At 47.2% G+C, this 13111-nt stretch overlaps 1 protein-coding gene across 1 annotated transcript in view; it reads right to left on the reverse strand.

Annotated features, from left to right (window-relative positions):
• Nucleotides 1-377: 377 nt before the first annotated feature.
• NACC2 (NACC family member 2) overlaps nt 378-13111 on the reverse strand; it is a 16839-nt gene continuing 4105 nt past the window's right edge. The window contains exons 2-5 of the mRNA XM_010163213.1: nt 7029-7196; nt 3886-3991; nt 3441-3538; nt 378-985 (exon numbers count right to left, since the gene is read on the reverse strand). Coding sequence (XP_010161515.2) covers nt 486-985; nt 3441-3538; nt 3886-3991; nt 7029-7196 — 872 coding nt within the window. The 3' untranslated portion in view covers nt 378-485. The remainder of the gene's footprint in view (nt 986-3440; nt 3539-3885; nt 3992-7028; nt 7197-13111) is intronic.

A 13111-nucleotide genomic window follows, 5' to 3' on the forward strand; every position in this document is an offset into this window, starting at 1 on the left:
CTACCCTAACACACCTTGCTTTCCTGTTAAGTGACAGTAAAACTTTCTGTAGAGGACAAGGTTAATGATGGCTTTACTTCTGAGCTGAGTAATGGATGGGGTGGTGATGACAGGGGTGGTGGTGGTTGGGGGGGGTTGGCTAGCTTTTCTCCTCCCCTTCTTAAAATTAAAAAAAAAAAAAAAAAAAAAGGAAAAAAAGAAGAAAAAGCTACAATCTTATAGACTAACCTCAGGAATATCAAAAAAGGAGCCCAATTTTTTTTTTCAGTAGGTCGCCACAGACCTAGCCGTTTACAGTATAACGAATGCGATTATTTCCTTCATAAATTTTAAATACAAGCAGAATAAAAATCACATTTTTTTCAGGCAACAGTAGCAGTTCAGTAGGTAAGTGGCTTGATCACATTTTTTGTTTTGTATTAGTAATGCATGCAAGCAGCTTTAGTATTACAGATCCCTTATAGGTCACGAAACATTTGCTCTCTTTATAAAGTCCCTCCGTAAGTACCATCTTGTCTTCTCACAGGAGTTTCAGGCCGGCTGGAGGAGCCCGAACCTTGTTCAAAAGGTTGCGGAGTGCTTTGGGTATCCGATGCCATTGCATCTGTGGCAGCTGCCTCCTGTATGACAGAGCCAGCCCCTTCGGCATCCTCGCTCTGTTCGAAGGACTGGTTGGATCCGTTGCTTAGCTCTACGTTCACTGTGTTAGTTCTCAAGGCTACTATAGTTCCTGAATCGCTCCTCCTTTCTGCATAGATTCGCTGCTCAAAGACCTGAGCAGTGTTGGGCTGGAATTCAGGATCCAGGGGGACACTGTTTGTGGTGGAGCCCATGACCGTGCGATACATCTCCATCCCTTCCGGCAGCATGGATTTAATCTTCGGCAGCCAGCGCTTGCGGACGCGGCGGGCGTTGGTGCACATATCGGCTGCTATAACATTCATCTCGCTTTCCTTAAAGCTCGGGGCAAAATTCTGACAATACACTGCAAAGACAGGGATACACAGAGCTGAGGATTCAGAGAAAGCAAAACAAAGGCACGATCACAGCCTCTGCCACGTCTTAGAGACCTGCTGCGAGGCTTGGCACGGGCAGATGCCACGGGGTGGAGGTTCATCCATGAGCCAGAGCTCTTGCAAGGAAAGACTTACAGACAAGGACTCCTCAGCTTGAGATAGATACAACCGAGAAGAGATAAAACCAGAAGACATAAAAATCCCAGGTGGCAAAGGGAAGGGGGCTGGAAAAGGACCTCTCGCTCCCTGGGGACTCAGAGAGCCCCAGAGGCACCAGCCTCTAGCTGGAGCATGGCACCCATGGCTGCAGCAGGCTGGGATGGCCAAAAGCAGAGATGGGCACAGAAAAGGTCAACAGGAGCTCCTCAACAGAAGATCCATCAATGGCTCTTAAAACCATGGTGGTGCAGGCACAGCTGCAGGGCTGGAAAATGTCAGAGCTGCTCTTGGCTGAGCAGAGGAGAGCACCCAAAGGACTGTCCTCTGCCTGTCCTATGCTTCACGCCAGCGACTGCAGGGTCAACCAGTGCTGCTTGGACCTCCAGCCCAACCAGGGTGGCTGCTCCAACATCCCACCACCAGCACAGGAGCTGGCATGCACCCTGCAGAAACACAGCAAAACCTCGGCTGCAGCCCGGCTCCTCCATGGGGACAAAACACCTGATCTTATGGAGCAACATCATCACACTGCCATGGTGGAACTACCAACCAAACCTTGTGCAAAGGATATTTCTATCTGTAAAATCCAAGCAGTAAGAAGTCATCTTATGCCCTGACACATGACAACGTGCCATAGGCACTGTCACTGGACAGTGGTGCCTTGTCAACCTCTGAACCTGTTTGCAAGTCTCAGCAAGGCCCAAGGCTGGAAGGTCCAGACCCAGGGTTCTCCAGGGTGATGCTGCTAACAGGGAGGCTGTCTCAGGAGACCACCACGCACAAGCTACAGGCAAGCACCAACAGCACAGTTTAGGGATTTTGTCTTTCTGTATTGAGCATTTGCCACCTTATCCCTTTTCTCCACAAGCTGCAGATCTCAGAGGGTGGCTGGAAGGTGCAGCAGCACAGCAACAATTAAGGAGAGGAAAGATTTACTTTCCAAATCTTAAAAATAAAAATAATGAATCAAAAAATTATTGAGAGTTTCATTTTCCAGTGCAATAATATTTACATCAAGATTTATAATCCAGAATCCAGCGAGGGTGAGAGAAGACATTGCTTTCCATGGGGTACCAAGGTAAGGGGGCTTCGCTGCACTAACCCATCAGGGTTCCCTACAGCACCCAGGTCCTCACTCCCCAGCAGGCACCTTTCATCCCACAGCTCCCTGGATTCAAGGGTGACTGCAAGAGCCAAATACTCAACCATTTCTTTCTGGTGCCAGCCATAAATAATGAAACTACCTTGATGGAAGTAACAAACTCCTCCTTTTCTTGTATAAACACCAAGTTTTAGGCACAAATATGCACATCTCAGCCCTGGCTAAAGTTAGGGTGCTGTGTAATCATGCAAACACGGGGGGTCTTACCTGCAGGAGAGGAGAAGGGGTGTTAAACAGCTGAACCTTTTGAGGCAGAGCTCAGGGGCTCTGCAGAAAGACAGACCGACTAGCCGAGCCGTGTGACACAATGCAGAACTGTTTGCAGTTTGAACATTAAAAACAAGAGCTCCTGTTGCTTTGTGCAATCTTTTAAAAAAGTAATTATTTGCAGCAGGGCTCCCACTTTACATATTAAAAAAAGAAAGAAAAAGAAAAAGTAGTTTATAAAATATATTCAAGGAAAGAGACTGTAAACCTGACAGAAAGGCTGCCAGCGAGATGGAGAGCAGATCCTCCCGTGCTGCCAGGGATGGATTCCCTGATTCCTGGGGATCCATTTACTGCTGAAGACCAACAGCCCCAAAGCTCCAGGCACCACAAAGCGCGGCTGCTCTCGGGCACCGCCACGGCACAGGCATGGTGGGACCGTGATGGAGCAGAGCTGTACGCTCTGCTGCTGTGAACCAGGGATCTGGTAGAGCCCTGCACTGGGATGCATCCGAATGTGAGCAGGAGCCTGGACACGTAAAAGCCAGCACACAGAGATGTGTGTTTCAGCAGCATCATGTTCTGAATGTTGCCAGAACCATAATTTTGCTTTCTTTCTTAGAGTACCTATCGATAAAATAATTAACTGTGAAATTAGAGCTTTGAAATATAGTCAAGTAGCAATAATGTTTTATATTAAGATACTGCCAAACAAAAAAATTCACTTCAGCCTCCTAAAAAATGATGAAAAAAAAAAAAAAAAATTTTTTCCTATAGCCTAACTTCACCATATATAGTTCCCGTATTAGGCAACAGAGACGGCTTTCCCGGCTTAGGTTTCGACTTTGCTCTCGGCATGCTGTTCCAACAGAGCAGCAGTAAATCTCTCTCCTTACATTTGACTGCGTTAAGAACCCTGCTGTCCAGGGGCTTCCTGCTGGGATCGCTGGTGGAGGACCGGATTCCAGTTCCACAGCTGTTGGCAAGTGTATTCCTGCAAGAAAGGCAAAGGAAGAACCTTACCCTGGGGACTCCAGGGGACAGCCGCTACCTCGTCCCCTTCCCTTTTGGTTCTTAGTGAGGGATCATCAGGTTACACGACTTTAATCATAGACTGGTTTGGGTTGGAAAGGACCTTAAAGTTATCATCTAGTTCCAACCCCCATTTTAAGGCAAGGTATTGGAAAAGCTGGTGCTCAGGTTCAAGCATCATTGAGAAGAAGCAGAGAAATCAGCGCAGCGTATACAGAGGATGAAGCACTCATGACACATTATCTATTAACGTGGTTAGAACATGATAAAATAAACTGAATCCCTCGGGAGAGCACAGAGAGCACGTACCGATCAAAGAAGGTGGCCAGAAGACGTCTCAGAAGGACCTTGTGTTTGACACCGGCGCATAAGTGGCAATTCATCAGCTGTCCCCGGGTGATGTAAACACCTGAGCCTGGAAGGGTTGGAGAGGGAGAATTCAGAGTTAAACCCTTGCCTTGCTGACAGCACCGCCTCCGAGCCACCAACCAACTGCTCCTCCATCCCGATGGTGGTGTGATGCAGGAGGGAGCATCTTCACCTGCTGCTTCAAAAGCCCAACAAGGACAGGAGGATTTTTGGAAAAGCCTGGCAGGGACTGTTATGGCAGTCCCTTGGGGTCTTGGCAAGCCCCAGGTAATAATAATTCCTAATTTTATCTGTGCGGAGAAGAAGCCTACAGAAATAAAATGGAGTCTTTTTTTTCTTGGAAATACACACAGTGCAAGGCTGTATATTGTGATTTTAGATGTACAGATCAGACTACTTATTCTTTCTGAAGGAAGAAAACCTCAATCCATTTGGCCTTTTATTTTCTCAAGTGAAAGATCGTAGAACGCACAACTCGAAAGAAAGGAAAAAACCCCGTCTAGCGCAGCAGAATTACTTGGTTACACTACAGATCTGCTTCCATAAACCCCAGCCCATCACTGCTTGGTACTTCTGGTGAGCAGGGAATTTTCCTTCTAATGCACAGGAACTGCTGACTTGGACATATCCTGCCTTAAGGATGTTCTCTGGAAGAAGAAGAAGGAGCCTCTACCAAAGCTCCTCCACACATCCAGGGGTCTGGCAGTGCCTTACAGCAGGTTTCTTACCAAATACCTTTACTCTGCACATAGCTCACGCCATGCAGGGGCAGGTTATCCTGTTTTTCAAGAGTACTGTTATACGAGAGAGTTTTGGTATTTGCTTTTAATTAAGATTAAATAGTGGGTCATATCTGGATCCAGAACATGCTCTGTTCTCAAGATATAAAAACATCTATTGGAGAAATAAAATTACCTCCTGGATTTCCAGGAAAGCCTACAGATGATTGTCCCTGGTCTTCTGGATGAAGACAGAGTTGCAGAGCAGCCCACACCGGCCAGCTGGGCCTGCACCTTCCCTGCCTGCAGCTGCGGGCAGCCCAGGTCTCCAGCCCTGCCCCAGAAGAAGCGAGTACATTGGTCTGTTCAACCAAGGAACAAGGGACAGGACAAGAGGAAATGGCCTCAAGCTGCGCCAAGGGCAATTGAGATTGAATGTGAGGAAGAATTTCTTTGCTGAAAGGGTTCTGAGGCATTGGAAGGGGTTGCCCAGGGCAGTGGTGGAGTCCCCATCCCTGGAGGGATTGAAGAGGCGTGTAGACACAGTGCTGAGGGACATGGGTTAGTCAGGGACTTGTCAGTGATGGGTTCATGACGGGACTCAATGAGCTTAAAGGGCTTTTCCAATTGAGGCCATGCTGTGATCGCTCCAGATCTCAGGGCCATCCCGCTCCTCACCATGCTCCACACAGCACCGGTCCATCAGATGCGCGACACTGACTGCAAGGCTTGGGGAAGACTCACTTGGAGAGAGCTGCTGAAGTTTGCTGAATTGACTGTAGCATGAAAAATCAGAGACAAAAGGAAAATACTCCTAAATGAGAGTTGAGGAAAACAGTCGCTGCAGGATCCTCCTGCATGCTCCGGGGTCAAGCTCCTCCCAGGTTTTCCCAGGTCTGAAGCAGCAATTAGCTGCAGAGCCTTTCTTCAGCAGCAGCACTTTGAGAGACAAACCAGTAGAGGGAATGCCAGACGCTGCTGAGGATAACTTCACATCAATATAGAAAGAATAGCCACGGCAGCCACTATTGGTTAGAGATATTAATCTACTTTTTTTCCAGATTGAAAAATGGAAATCAAGCAGAGCTGCCTCGAGCCAATTTGCAGTGCTCTCTGTGAAAATAACCTGCACCACTCGATGGTTTTAAGAAGTCTCACATAAAATGTAAATGGGTACAAAATGAATATTCCAGATACAAAATAAATACTTGTGGTTGTAGGCTGTGCTGCAGCGTCTGCGTTTTACTCCTGCCTTCCATCAAAGACCCATCCTCCATCAGATGGAAACCTTTCTGGGCATCCTCTGAAATCCTGATTCCTTCTACAGACTGAAAATAAAATCATGCTACTCACCAAGAGATAAATGACCTGAAAGAAAGGACAAGTGATTTGGATTGATTGTGCTGCCACACATCCTTTTTGTACAAAGGGCTTTACAGGTATTAATTAAACCTCCCTGCTGGGCAGCAGGTATGGGCTGTCGTGCAAAGATCACTTCATCTAAACACAGCCACGTCCCAGGGAAAAAACTTCACAACAGTGCAGGCTGTAAGCTGAGAGGATCATTGCAGCAAAGAGAAGCTAGAGGGAATATAATTATTTAAACTGGAATTTGGTCTGGATGCCACAAGGAAACACCACTGGAGCTGCACTCGGGGTACGCGGGCTGCAGGCTGGCATGGCCACCTCACTGCCCTCCTCACCCAGCTCTACAACACCAGGACCATTAAAAGCTAAACAGCACTATCTTCCACCTCAACTTTGCCATGAATCCTTTACAGAGTACTGAATTCTTCTGATATTGTAAATACCCCCCAAACTCAACACAAAGACCGATGAAAGACCAACACAGATTCCTCCTCTTCCTTCCTACTGTAGCACTTCACAGTTTAGTAACACTCCCAATTTAAAAAAATAAATTACAGATTTTTTCCAAGCTTGTTCACTGACACAAATATTATCTCCATTGCTCTGTAAATCTTATAATGCAATCAGGGTTTTGTGGTTGGGTTGGTTTTTGTTTTGGTTTTTTTTTCTAAGATCTGTGCACCTAAATCAAAATACAATTGTGATGCAGCCCACACCAAGCAGGAAGAACACAAGCTGGAAAATTCAATTAAAATGCTAAATTAATTCAATTGAATAAATCCTGTTAATGACACATTTTTCTATCAGCAAATTAAAGGAAACTTGGAACTTTTTAAAAAAATGATGGATGACGAATAATCCAGAAAGACACAGCAAGGGCACACAAGATGCATGGCTCTAGCAACAGTGCAAGTGAGATGGAGAACACATTTCAAGAAGGAAACTATCAGTGATCTCCACGCATGATTAAGCAAAGAAAAGTTAGCCCCTCGTTACCTGCAACAAGCTCAAGTTTTTCTCCAGGATCTCCCTCCGAGTAGAGTTTTGGGTGGCAACGGTATCCGATTTGACTGATAAGACTGGCTGGGAGAGCAACTAGATCCCGTCGTATGAGGACACAGGAGCGGTTCTCCAGTGGGATCTGCTCTGGCTTCTCTTGAGCAACTTAAAAATTAAAAGGGAAACTCATTAAGACAGTTTATTATGCAGATTAACAGGAGGTCAGATTTTGACTTTTTCAGGTAGCTCTTGGAAATATTCCTCCCTCCAGAAATCCAACCATTCGCCAGGACTATTGGCCATAGGGCAGATGTCACCCAACAGCACGGAAAGATCCCCTGGTCTCCCCAACATTTACTGCAGCAGTCTCGTATGCGCATTCAGGTTCTGTGAGAGGGATTCTTGGAATCTCATTATGCTTTAACTTTTCCAAAGTTAATCATTTATGAAAATAGGCAACTCTGCTCAACAGCCGGCATCGTTCTGGACGTGCAGCATACTGAGTTGGCTTCCTCCAAACCCAGAAGAATGGCAAGTTACTTCACCAGGAGTTTCTAAAACAGGCAATAACTTGCCTGAGTTTGATAAATACCTGCATCAGTACCATAACTGCTTGTCCTGATGGTTTTTTTCCTGTCTGAAATTCAAAGTCAGAATCTGCAGATACCCCCTGCACTCAGAAAGGTCACCATAGGCTCCCCAAGGGCAGCACCCACCAGCCACCTCCTGCAAGCTCCACCTCACCTCCCAAAGCACCTTCTCCTACTCTGCCTCTTGCAGGCTAACCTTTCCTCTCAATAGCAAGAGAGACCCCAACCAACAAGCCAAGAAATATTATTAAGCCCCAAAGCACTGTCCCTGGAGCCCACCACTGCCCATTAGCAACCGTTGACGTTGAAAAGCTGGAAGCACCGAGCTGTACTACCAGCACCACACAAGTCTGGGTCTTGGGGGCATACAGAGGATTTGCTTTCTAAAGCACATGCACAGTGCAAGCTCACAGGCTTGCTTGAAATTATGATTTTTGACAGCAAAAGAGGGCTGACCTGGGTGTTCATCAACTCCAGCTGCACTGGGATGCAGTGGGAGCATTTAAAAATTCTGACTTTCAGCCCAGCTCTACAACGATCCATCTCTTTCCCCAAAAAATGTCTGATAACGTGGCAAGTGCCACGCACAACCCAAACCCAGCTCTGTGCTTCGATATCTGTGAACACAGAGGGAAGGCAAAAACCCCAGCAATTAGCGACTGTGAACTCAAAATGTCTCCTACTTGAGAGGTGCCTTTTCCTGGGATTATTTTGGTGTTCTGGGGGCCGCTTTTCCTCTCTCTAGATAAAATAACAAGTTTTGCAGACTTGTTGCTGCAGTAACCAAAGGGCGATGGCTCCCGTACAATGGCAGCAGTGTTCTAACTAGGACATGCCCCGCGACGCCGTGCTGTGCCATGGCATCCTATCGCAGGCACGGGGCCGGGAGCATCCCCACCCTCACTGCTCCCTCCTTCCCTAAAAACTCAGGATACCAGGAGGATGTCCCTTGCTCGTGGAGCTGCATCACAGCAGAGCAGTGTTTCCTTCAGCAATTAAGGACCAAACAGCAGCAGAACAACTTCCATGATGTTTTAAACTAACTTCTCTCACCATCACGGCCCGATTATCTCTGCAAAGTGGCAGGGCTCTGCGGTGCTGATGTGCAGTCTCTTTGACACAGAGAATTTTCACCATCTGAAGTATTTCCCTGTTTAACAGCACTCCCAGCCATCCAGGAACCCTCTCCTTGGAGAAGGGAATTATCTTCTGCCCACACAGAGGAAGCATCTCAAAGACCTGCTATATTTCTGGTGCTTTCAAACAGTGACAAGCAGAGTATATCTATGAGGGGAGACCTTCTCACTCGCTACAACTACTTGAAAGGAGGGTGGAGAGAGGTGGGTGTTTGTCTCTTCTCCCAAGTAACAAGTGACAGGACAAGAGGAAATGGCCTCAAGTTGCACCAGGGGACGTTCAGATTGGATATCAGGAAAAATGTCTTCACTGGGAGGGTTCTCAGGCACTGGAACGAGCTACCTAGGGAAGGGGTTGAGTCCCCATCCCTGGAGGATTTAAAAGATGGGTAGATGAGGTGCTCAGAGATCTTGTTTAGTAGTGGATGGACAGGTACGGTTGGACTTGATGATCTCAGAGGTCTTTTCCAACCAAACGACTCTATGATTCTATAAACACTCCTGTTTTTTTCCAGCTTGAACAAATCAGAAGCAGATGGGCACCAGGTATGGGGGAACCAACACCCTGGGAGCACCTGCTCTGCTGTTCTTCACTGGCTTTTTGGCTCTGGTAAGACATGCTCAGCAAGGCAGGCGACAGCACAAAGGCCACTGCAAAATCAATGCAAATCTCCAGGGAAGAGGAAGCAGCAGGTAGGGACCGTCAGCTCCTGCCCAGAGTCCTCTGCACGTTACAGACAGGCTGAACTAAAAGGTAGGATTCTATGTAGGTCACATATGAGCTATGGGTCTGCTGATAAACACCACAAACCAGACAGGGACATTCTGTCCTGTCGTGTCCTGTCCTACCCGATCCTCTTCAATAGCCACATCAGAAGACGGGTACATGATGCTATCGGGGTAAACCAGAATTTGGCAAGAGCTTTTTGTGCTAAATACATATTCCTGAGCCATCAAGCGACAGAAGAGGTGAGGTCCAGGCTGTGCTTGTGCACAGAGCTCCTGCTAATTGCAGGCAGCTCGTCAGGGCGAGCGCTCCTCAGCCACCGCTTCAGCTGCCGGGCAGAAGCAGAAAAACCACTGCAGCCCCTCACCAGCGCAACGCTCCACCCAGGCTGTGGAAACCAGCATTTCAAATGTTTAATTTCTACTTTTAACTCATGACTTAGGTCAAAAAGGCCAGGTTGGATGAGGCTCTGAGCAACCTGGTCTAGTGGAAGGTGTCCCTGTTGATGGCAGGGGGGTGGAACTGGATGAGCTTTAAGGTCCCTTCCAACCCAAACCAGTCTGTGATTCTAAAAGCACCCACAATATTCATCATTACCTAAAAAGCTGCTGAAGGGAAGCTGGGCAGACTGGTATGGATTCTCAGAAAGTTTCTTAGAAGCCTCCAGCTATTTTTTAAGTGGTATAAAGGCTGTGGGTCTCCAGGGAAAGCAGCTGCAATCGATATCCGAAATGAGACAGAGTTCAGAGTGGGAGAAGCAGGAGAAGGTCCTTGCAGCTTGTGGCCCAGTACTGCTGTAATGGGAACAGAGGAGAACTGGGGCTCGCACGGCCACCAGTCATGCCCTCCTCCTGCCACCTCCTCCTCAAGCTGCCATCACTGGAGAAATTAAACTCCTACATCCAAGTGGCAAACAGCCACAGCGGACAAGGACAAACCCACCTGCTCTACCTCTATCCATAGGCAAACATTCAATAAAAACCCAATTTTGGGGCCAAAGAGGTCCTAAGGTGGCAATAACGAGGCAGGCAAGAGAACGATCGGCACAAGCACTGCGTTCACACTACCTTCCTGGAGAAACTGGGAAGGATTTGATGTCAAACCTGTTCCCTGAAAGAAAAAGCAGCTTTTCAGGAAGACAATGGTGCTGCGCTGGTTGGTGACGATCCTGCCTTGAAGAAATTCCTTGCTTTTGAAGACATGTCACTTCACAGACATGGAGCCATCGAGACGTTTACATTTCTGCCTGCGAAATCAAATACTTCACAAAACAAACTAAAATTTGGGCTAAAAAGAGCAAGTGTAAGTCAATCCACTATTCTATTTTGGTTACATCTGTCCTGCTGGCTCGCTCTCTATAAATCTCTTATTAAACACGGGCATGAATCATTTTTTGGACTTTGATTCCAGTAAAGCATTAGCACAAATTCAACGATACTAAACAAAAACGTCTGAAGATTTCGGCCTTTCAGTGCCACCTCAATTCAGCAGATAGCAATCGGTTATGTAAAGAAGCAGGATACAAGAGCCACTTTGGTCCCATGTTTTCAAAGAAAGCCAGTCTGTTTGGCCTTTATGCTCTGCGGAACAGGATAGTATTCGCTTCTAATTAATTTGTATCTTCAGAGGGCAGCAGCTCCTTCCCTTTGAATGAAAGGGCAAACAATGTGAAGTATTGTTTAATACAGTTTTGTTCTCGACCAAGAAAGGAGCCTACCAGCTAGCAGAGAGAGGCAGGAAATCATTACAGAGGAAGCAATGAGAGCTGCCAACCAAACATCGGTATATTTTATTTATTCAGATATACGTTTTCATCTCAAACTTAGACCGATGCTGCAGCTGGCAACAAGTGGAGCCCACAATGGTTTTGGTGATGCCAGGATGGTTGTAAATCCTGACCAAGGCGCCTGGGAGCAGAGATGCTGAGCCCACACAGCTCCCGTTGGCCCTCATGGGTGATGGGCAACAAGCTGCCCAGGGTCTGGCAGTGCTGGGAATTGCTGGCCACACACCTGGGGCCAGTATTCCCTTATTTCCTTAGCTCCTGACAATCCAAACACCAAGGCTTCAAAATTATTCACAAACCCTCAATTCCCACCAGTCTGGGGGTCAAGTTCTCCTCTCGACCACTTAATGGATACCGACTTCAACGTACTTCTGTGGGTAAGAAACAACTCTTTGTTTTAGGAGTGGGATTTTAAGATACAGAAATATCTGAGTGACAGACCCTCACCTGAATATTAGCATTTACAAAACTCCAACATGGAACCACAAGTCACGAGCCCTGGTCCACCACGACAGCTACAAAACCATCCCCACCACCACTCACCACATACACAAACACGTGGATAATTCTCTCCTGTTATATCCCAGCAAGAAGTTTCTTTTCAAACAAGCAACATTTTACAAATGTTTTTATCCCATTAGCCTTTTTTCCACTGGCAGTGGGACTACCCCAAAAATAACATCCCCACCACAGCCCCGGCATCGCCAGCGTCTGCCTCTGTGTGGAAACCTGCACCTTGGAGGACACACGCACGCACCGCCAGACAGAGAGATGATATAGTCCCAACTGGGATAGTTTATGTTTTACAAAAAGTACATTTATAACAACGTACTGGAATGCAGAGATTTGATTTGTGACCTATTTATAGAGGGAGGTAATCTGGAATTAGCATAGGAAAAATATTACTGGTTTATAAATACCCCTATATCTTGCCTTCGCTTCAGATCTCAGCCAGGAGTGAAACATCTGCCAGCCTAAAATTAAACATCTGTGTTTTACGGTGAGGAAACCGGGACTGGTGGAAGTTTAACACCAAAAAAGGCCAGAGGCTGCATGTCCCCGGCGCGGGGCTCTGCCTTCCTCCGGCTGCTCAGCACCACTGGTCCCCGCACTGGGATGGGCGATGCCGGCGCTGACCGGCTCCCATCGGCACACAGAGATGTTTGCAACCTGCAACAAAAACCCAAAGGGAAAATGCTCTGGTGAATAAACAGAGCATCCTCTCTTGACCACTTTATTGCCTAAAAAAACCCCACTTGCTCTTTGCTGGCGAGCAGCCCCCGCGTGCAGCACAGCGTCAGATCAGCCACAGCACAGCACCACTCCTTGCAGGATCCCATCACCATTCCCACTCCTTTATTACGGCTGCAATTATCGGGCGCCGTGAGCTGTGATTTTTATCATTGCCAGCATCATTCCCAGCCTGGGTTTGGGATGACGCTGCCCGGGCTGCGCTGGAGCTGCTCATTGTGGATTCTGGGTTGTTCCTTGCCCTCTTTCCTTCCTGTCAGGAATCAGAGACCAGGAGAGAAAAAACTATTCTCTCAGCTAATTACCACAACTGTTCTATAATGGCTATTTTAGATGAATTTTTAATGAAGTGTGCTCTTGTCAGTTCAGGATTTCATAACTTTCAGGTCCAGACTTTACATTCCAGCCATTTGCTGCATAAAGGTTTTTCTTCTCCCCTGCAAAGCAGCGCAGCAGGAGCAGGGGAGGAGGACGGACCCTCGCGCAACTTTGCTTGTGCCTGTCAAAATTAAATTAACTGCATCTGCTAAGCAGGCAGCTGACTGACAAGAACGCGGTTCAGTGCAGAAAAACGCCGAGCATCTGCAAGT

The sequence above is a fragment of the Antrostomus carolinensis genome, unplaced genomic scaffold (genome assembly GCF_000700745.2).
Source record: "Antrostomus carolinensis isolate BGI_N321 unplaced genomic scaffold, ASM70074v2 scaffold27242, whole genome shotgun sequence".
Lineage (NCBI taxonomy): Eukaryota > Metazoa > Chordata > Aves > Caprimulgiformes > Caprimulgidae > Antrostomus > Antrostomus carolinensis.